Source organism: Salmo trutta, chromosome 30 (assembly GCF_901001165.1).
Source record: "Salmo trutta chromosome 30, fSalTru1.1, whole genome shotgun sequence".
NCBI classification, from domain to species: domain Eukaryota; kingdom Metazoa; phylum Chordata; class Actinopteri; order Salmoniformes; family Salmonidae; genus Salmo; species Salmo trutta.
Genome location: NC_042986.1, coordinates 11861121 through 11869029, shown reverse-complemented (window position 1 = coordinate 11869029; position 7909 = coordinate 11861121). Strand labels below are relative to the sequence as shown.

Here is a 7909-nt window from a genome sequence, read left to right as displayed (position 1 = left end):
GAATGCAGAAATACAACCTAGAACATACTAACCTAGAACATACACCCAAAACCCAGGAACACATAAATCAAACACCCCTCTACAACACACACAAAACCCCCACCATACAAAACAAACATCCCTCTGCCACGTCCTGACCAAAATACTAAACAACTACTCCCTCTGCTGGTCAGGACGTGACACAAAGCAAAGCAGTGCGACAAAAACAACAACACGGAGTTACACATAAACAAACGTACAGCCAATAACACAATAGAAAAATCTTTGTACAGTGTGTGCAAATGTGGAAGATTAGGAAGGTAAGGCCATAGAGGCAAATAATTACAATTTAGCATTAACACTGGAGTGATACATGTGCAGATGATGATGTGCAAGTACAGATCCTGGGTTGCAAAAGAGCAAGAGGGTAAGTAATAATATGGGGATGAGGTAGTTGGGTGTGCTATTTACAGATTGGCTGTGTACAGGTACAGTGATCAGTAAGCTGCTCTGACAGCTGATGCTTAAAGTTAGAGAGGGAGATTTAAGTCTCCAGCTTCAGTGATTTTTGCAATTCGTTCCAGTCATTGGCAGCAGAGAACTGGAAGGAAAGGCGGCCAAAGTAGGTGTTGGCTTTGGGGATGACCAGTGAAATATACCTGCTGGAGTGCGTGTTACGGGTGGGTGTTGCTATGGTGACCAGTGAGCTGAGATAAGGTGGGGCTTTACCTAGCAAAGACTTATAGGTGACCTGGATCCAGTGGGTTTGGCGACGAATATGTAGTGAGGGCCAGTCAGCGAGAGCATATAGGTCGCAATGGTGGGTAGTATATGGGACATTGGTGACAAAATGGATAGCACTGTGATAGACTACATCCAGTTTGCTGAGTAGAGTGTTGGAGGCTATTTTGTAAATGACATTGCCAAAGTCATGGATCGGTAGGATAGACAGTTTTACGAGGGTAAGTTTGGCAACATGAGTGAAGGAGGCTTTGTTGCGAAGTAGGAAGCCGATTCTAGATTTAATTTTGGATTGGAGATGCTTAATGTGAGTCTGGAAGGAGAGTTTACAGTCTAACCAGACACCCAGGTATTTGTAGTTGTCCACATATTCTTAGTCAGAACCGTCCAGAGTAGTGATGCTGGACAGGCGGGCAGGTGCAGGCAGCGATCGGTTGAAGAGCATGCATTTAGTTTTACTAGCATTTAAAAGCAGTTGGAGGCCACGGAAGGAGTGTTGTATGGCATTGAAGCTCGTTTGGAGGTTTGTTAACACAGTGTCCAAAGAAGGGCCAGATTGTATACAGAATGGTGTCGTCTGCGTAGAGGTGGATCAGAGAATCACAGTTTGGCTTCGTCATTATGGGGTATTGTGTGTAGATTGATGAGGGGAAAAAACGATTTAATACATTTTAGAATAAGGATGTAACATAACAAAATGTGGGAAAAATATATGGGTCTGAATACTTTCCGAATGCAGTCTATGTTCATAGGTGCAGGGCTGGCCTGTCTCTCTCTCTCTACCTTCTCTCTCTACCCTCTCTCACACTCTCTCTCTCTCTCAAACTCTCTTTCTCTCTGCATGGTCGCATTATGCGAGAAGTTTCCTTCAAATATCTCACCCAGCGTGTTCAGATCAGTCTGCTGACTCAATAGCTTTCAAAAAGCTGTGAATGTGGAACGAGAAGAAAGGCTTTGATCTCGGAGGAAGAAAGGGAGCAAGGGATGAGAGAGAGAGAGAGGCCTTGATTTAAGCAAGTCTAATTTTAGGGCCTGAAGAGATGAAGGATGTTTATGTAAGAGAGACTCATGGGTTTGCAGCATACAGGGATGCTGCTTTTGTGATAGACTAACAAACTCCACAACACCTGCTCCAGTAGAACACATTTCTCTATCCTCTTCCTGCCTCAAGGACAGTTGGCCCACTGTCTCGGCTCACTGTAATGCAGGCTTATGGGTCAATGGCTGTCTGTCAGATACATAGACTGAAACACAGTATTTTAATGGGAAAGAGACAACAAGGAAAGGAAGTAGTTAGGAAATTAAATTTGTTGACACCAAAAATGTTTTTGTGTGTGTGTTTTTGGCACAGGTCTGGTACCTGTGTTAGAGAGTCAGTCCCCAAATTTCAATTTCAAATTTCAATTTCAATTACTCAATGGGTTACATTTTGCAAAGCTCTAATAAATAACTATATCTTTACATCATCATTTAAACAAATGCCTGCCCTCCATATTTCCTTTCATACATATTAAAACCTGTCATGTATAATCCCACTCCTGGGGCACAGGAGTCAAATTTAATCAGACTTTTAAAATGAAATGGTCTTGAGAGTTGAGCCAACAGTGGTGTCATTGAACGACATCAATGAAATAAACCGCAATGTTATGGTTTCCAGGGTCTATCCCATGATCGGAATGTATGCATCCTTTGCTTCACCCCTTATCATAATTTAGTTTATTTACTTATTGTGACTTCATGCTTACATCTCCATGAAAAAAACGAGTTAGTCAGGCCAAGTCTTGACTAGCAGCATTGCATCCAGCTAGTCAAGACATCTCCCCATCAGCTGAGTAATGAGGCGAGGGCCGGGCAGTGAGATCATTCCTATTCAGGGGCACAGCTAGCCTCTGAAAGCAGGGATAAGAAGGAACAATAGTGTTCTGTAAAAGCCTGCAGTGAAATCTCTAGCACTCTCTCCCTCCAGCTTTCCCATTTCCTGTGAATTAATAATATTCTCTCTTTTTGGCCTTACGTATGGGGATGGGGAGGGGAATGGAGGATGCACTTGAAATATGGTATTCTATATTTATGGGGTTCATTGAACAGCTGGCAGGTAGATGTTTCTCTCTCATCATCTTAGCTAGTTAATATACCTGTCATGAATTTCCTCCCCATAATTTCCATAGGTTGTTAGTGCCTTATTGCTATTATAAACCGGTTACCAACATAAATATAACAGTAAAAAAAGTAGTTATATATATCAGGTATATTGTCTGATATACACACGGCTAGAATGCTGTTTCAGCCAATCAGCATACACGACCCAAACTACCTGGGTTATAATGTCCATCATGATGTTGCCTGGGTGTGGGTGTCTATAGTTTAATTATTGTATCACATAGCAATAGAAGACCATTTCACAGACTGAAGAGTTAGGCTGTATGCGACTTCAGAATCACAGATTCTAAAGGGACAGATTTGGTGATGACAAAAACTGACCCATTGCATGTGTGAGAGGCAAGTAGGGGTAATAAATTCCAGATTAATAGTGGAGATTTCTGCACAGCTCCAGAGCTCCTCAACTCCTTCTTGAACCAGAGCCGTGCCAGATGTAAGCATCTTCGCTGTATCAGTTATCACATTGGGCTGCCAGGGCAGAAATCCTTTTTAATATCATGTTTCTCTGTGAGAATCTGTTTGCCTGTGTGAATGTGTTGCCTCCAGATCTCAACAGAGATGGACACTGGGGAAAAGAGGAATTTAGTTGTGCTTCAGTCAAGGACTGCCAGCTGTGATGAGAGGGCAAAGGTCTAGAGACTAGAGAGGAAACTCCAAGCTCAAAACAGTTAATTCACTCTGATACACTCTCAAGTATACTGACATGCACGCACACACACACACACGCGCGCGCGCACACACACGCTATGTGATAAGCATCCATGAACTGTTAGGGTTAGGGCAAACTGCAGGCTACGTGCACTCATACTGTCTCTGCAGTAACGGCGTAATACCTATAAATACATTTGTTTAATTGATATTGACATCATGCCCTTATACACAGATGTTGTGTGTTGTAGGCTATCATATGCGAGGTGATTTCAGTCAGGATACGATCCCTAAATTTGAGTGCGCTTTTTGTTGAGAATGAACTATGACGATAGTCCCTATTTTTGCAGCGGTCTAGCGGTTCAAATATTCCAGGCTCTTGTTTCAGTGTAGTAACACAGTGAAGACGGGAGCTTTGGCTATCGCTGCACATCGGAATAGCCTACATATCTACACTCTTCTGTCGTTTATAACTTTCGGGAAATGAAATTGATTAATTAAGCTTGAAGACTTAATCCAGCCAAAATGACGGTGGATTTTGAAGAATGTGTGAAAGATTCACCCCGGTTCAGGTAAGAATTTGCGCAGATCTTCTGTTCGCTTGTTGAATTCTTCAGGGATTCGCCCTATCGAGGAAGACGATTGCCAGGATTCAAACATTCCAAAACGCCTTGAACAGCATAGCCTTTCATTTACTTCATATTGTAAATAAGTTATGGTAAATTGCTGTCAGTGTGATTTTTTTTGTTGCCTCATTTCAATTCATTTATCCTATATTTCCATTCCAAGGCAATTATTGCAGTGAATTGCATAAGGCTGGACATGGCTATTTTCTATTAATACATATATTTCTTGCCAATTTTTCAAAGAAATGCGTAAAAATGTCTATTGCTTATCATAGGACAACCTTGGATGAATGGACAGTGAGCGCATGGTGAATTAACCCTGTGTGAGACCCAGCATGGATCCAAATGAGGAAAACTAAACATTACCCTTCAGAAATGATTATGAAAATAATAATATTTTTATTTCAATTTTGTGGAACAATATTCTGGAAATGTTGAACAAATGCAACATTTTGTGGTAAGAAAACAGAAATTATATCAAAAGCATTGACATGTGATGGAACACATTGTGTAATGGTATATTAACCTGAAATTAAGTCATATTTGGTCTGAAATACCTAACTTTATCAACCTGACAAATCCAAATGTTTGTATTTTGCCATCAAAAACATATTTTTGAAAGCATCAACTATTTGGTGGGTTTTCTATGTGTGGAGACCATCTTATTTTTTGTAAAATTTGGTTACCTTTCTGACTTAACTTGACATAACCTAATTTGTTACTTCTTTACCATAAAACGAATGGTCGTCAATGGCAGTATTCTGACCTCATAAATCACATAAGAAAAATATATATAATCATTTTTGTTATTTTATTGCGTAGAGGGAACATCAAAGTTACTCTTCAAGTATCTGCAGAATTTGCAGAATTTGGAAGGGAAACAATCTCTCTAACTTGTCTATCAATATGAATGTGGCCCTATGCCTCAGTCTGGAAACCAATGAGGGCAACCTTAAGACAAATGTTGCCTTTTTGCAACACTTACAAAACTACCTCTAGTTCTGGCTCAGAATGTTGGTTTCTCAATCATTTTTTTCTACATAATCACTACATCGTACTTGCATGGATGGCTTACAACATATGCTTGTGTAGGAGACCTGTGTGGTCAGACAAGGGGACAGGTTTCTAATGTTTCAGAGGCTACTGATGCCACAATGATCATACTGACACACACCAAATACTACTAAGAGATACATCTCGGTCTAAGGAGCTGCACTAGGTAGTGTTTGACGTTATTTATTTTTGTTTAGAACCTGTACAGGATGCAATTTAGGAAGCGTTGCATTTTTCGCACAGGGTTAACAGGTGCGTGAAGGTTTGGCGCGGATCATGTGTCATTTTGTTGGGGGCGGGGGGGATTTCCTATCACTAAAAGTGTTACAGATGAAAATACTATAATGTTATATTGTCATTAGTGTTAATAACTCGACTAGTGTCTGCTACATTCCATTCCTCGGGTGATGAGCACATCCATGGGACAGACATCATGCAATTTCTCCCCTAACCGTTCCATGACGCATGAACATTCATAGATCACATGTATTTAGAATCCTTAGCAGGCTTCCTCAAGAAAATCGTTTTTGGGAACAATTATGTGTCATAAATGTGTCATACACTGACCTTGTGTTCAACTGCATGGTCACTGTCTGTACAAATATTGGTAATAATGTAGAATTTGAATGACCCTTTGATCTTCTACTTGTTCTTTAGATAACACAATACGTATTGTTAATGAAAAATAGGCCTATTGTCCATTCCTGAAACACATGTCCATCCCTTGTCTCCACTAGATACTTGAATAGTATTTGGAGGATCTAGAGAGATGGGTTCCATGACTGGGACTGATTAGCTGGGATGTTATATGGCAGGAACTCTCCCAACTCCAAAATCTCTTCCTTTTTAATGAACAGTTTTCCTGACAAAATGGCACAGTCACAAAAGGAAGCACTTCAAACAGTGGATCTGAGGGAAACTAAAAGGTCGCACGCACTGCCTCATGCTCCTCGTACTACGGCTGCTGCGGTTGCTGCGAAGCACACATAGCACCAAAAGTTAGGTAAATAAAGGAGGCATTCCTTTACACCCACATCCCTTCCCAATCCCCTTCCCAGCCTTGGATCTCATTCCTCCCATATATTCCTACCTCCCCTGCCTATGTGTGGAAGGAACTGGAGGGGCTGTCAGGCAGGCTGTGTGGGGTGTCCGCCTGCATGCATGGGTCTTTCTACATGTGTGTGCACCACTGCCACAGTAAAGCTCCCACGGATATAATCTGCTCTCCAAATCAAAGACTTCCAGACTTGGCAGCAGCACCTTAATGACTGCCATCTGGGCCTGAGAGAGAGGAGAGGCAGGCAGGTCTCAGGAAGCGCTGAGTGAAGGGTATTTACAGAAACCACTCTCTCCGTGTTTATGTGCTAAAAGAGCACGGCTGTACTGTAGCAACCAGAGTGGATCATCTGGCACTAGGCAGACGTTGGTTAGCCCATCTCTCAGAGCTTCTCAGAGTTTCTTCCTTGAATGCCTCAAGAGGGAGACGCAATGTAACAATAAGAAAATATAGCTTTGTTTTTTTTCTCCATTTCTTTCCATTTGGAATGAAAATAACACTCCTTAAATGCAAAAGTTGGCAAGAGCTACTGACCTGTAAAATCACATAAAAGAGTTGTTATCATGTGCAGACTTTTGAGCAAGGTTGAGCGATAGCTATGCCAACTCTATAACTAAATTCTTATGCAATGACGAGGCTGTTTTGTATTCTGAAATGACCAGCGCAGACACCAAAAGAGACACACTTCTGAAGCATATTCTTCCCACTGAATCCTGTCGGTGACATGGCATTGAGTCCATATTGAAATGGGCCTTTGGTGGCAGTTAAAAACAGTAAGAAACCCTGGAGCTGGACTGACTGACTGACTGGGATGAAACAGTCAAAACCAGAATAGAGGGAATCAAGTTTTTTCACCTTTGGTATTTGAGAGGAATACTAGGCCTACGTATAATAACACGCAGTCCATCAATTCTGACTGGCTGTCTTCACACTCGGCATGTTGGGGTTCGCATTGTGAGCATTATGAGCTAAAGATGGCTGTGGTTCACCATTACAATCCTCGTCAATACAATTTAATATACAGTTGTCATGTGTTTAATGGGCTATTTAGTATGAGTGATGTAGCCTTTCTACACCTCCTCTGTTTTCATAGGACAATGCTCTTTACACCTTCTTCAGTTGTGTTCTTACGCTCTTGGTTTCTAGATTACCAAGAAGCCAAATTATATGGTGCATTAAGTGGCCACCTTGTAGCTCCGAAATTGTGAAAATGTCTCCATTGTCCTCCATGACTGTGTGTACCCCGTGTTTGGTCTCTATGGATACACCATTGGACAGATGTGAGACTGCAGCCATGGCACTCCAATCCACATCTGTTTCGAGAGAGGTTTATAATGGTCACTCAGCCGCAGGGATGCATGTGTTTGTGTTCGCTGCAGCACAACATTGGCAACACACAGTAACATTGGTGCTGTTTCTCCCTTACTGAGATGTTAGTTTGAGGTCGCACTCACGTGCCTGTAAAACATGTGTCGTCTATCTGTGGCCTCGCTTACACTTATGAAGCAGTCCCAAAAGTATACATCACACGCGTTGCTGTAACTCACAGGTGCCACTCTGCCTATAAACCATGTGTAATGTAACAACAAACGGTGGCATATATCCACAGTAGCTAACATGATAGCATGTAGGCCTATTTTCCGAC

The 7909-nt window shown here is 41.7% G+C and overlaps 1 protein-coding gene across 2 annotated transcripts in view; it reads left to right on the top strand.

Moving 5' to 3' along the window:
- The first annotated feature begins 3898 nt into the window (after positions 1-3898).
- The window catches only part of acap3a (ArfGAP with coiled-coil, ankyrin repeat and PH domains 3a), a 78858-nt gene continuing 74847 nt past the window's right edge, over positions 3899-7909 (top strand). For both annotated transcript variants that reach the window (XM_029722756.1, XM_029722757.1), the window contains exon 1: positions 3899-4100. In XM_029722756.1, the coding sequence (XP_029578616.1) occupies positions 4054-4100 (47 nt within the window). In that variant the 5' untranslated portion in view covers positions 3899-4053. The remainder of the gene's footprint in view (positions 4101-7909) is intronic.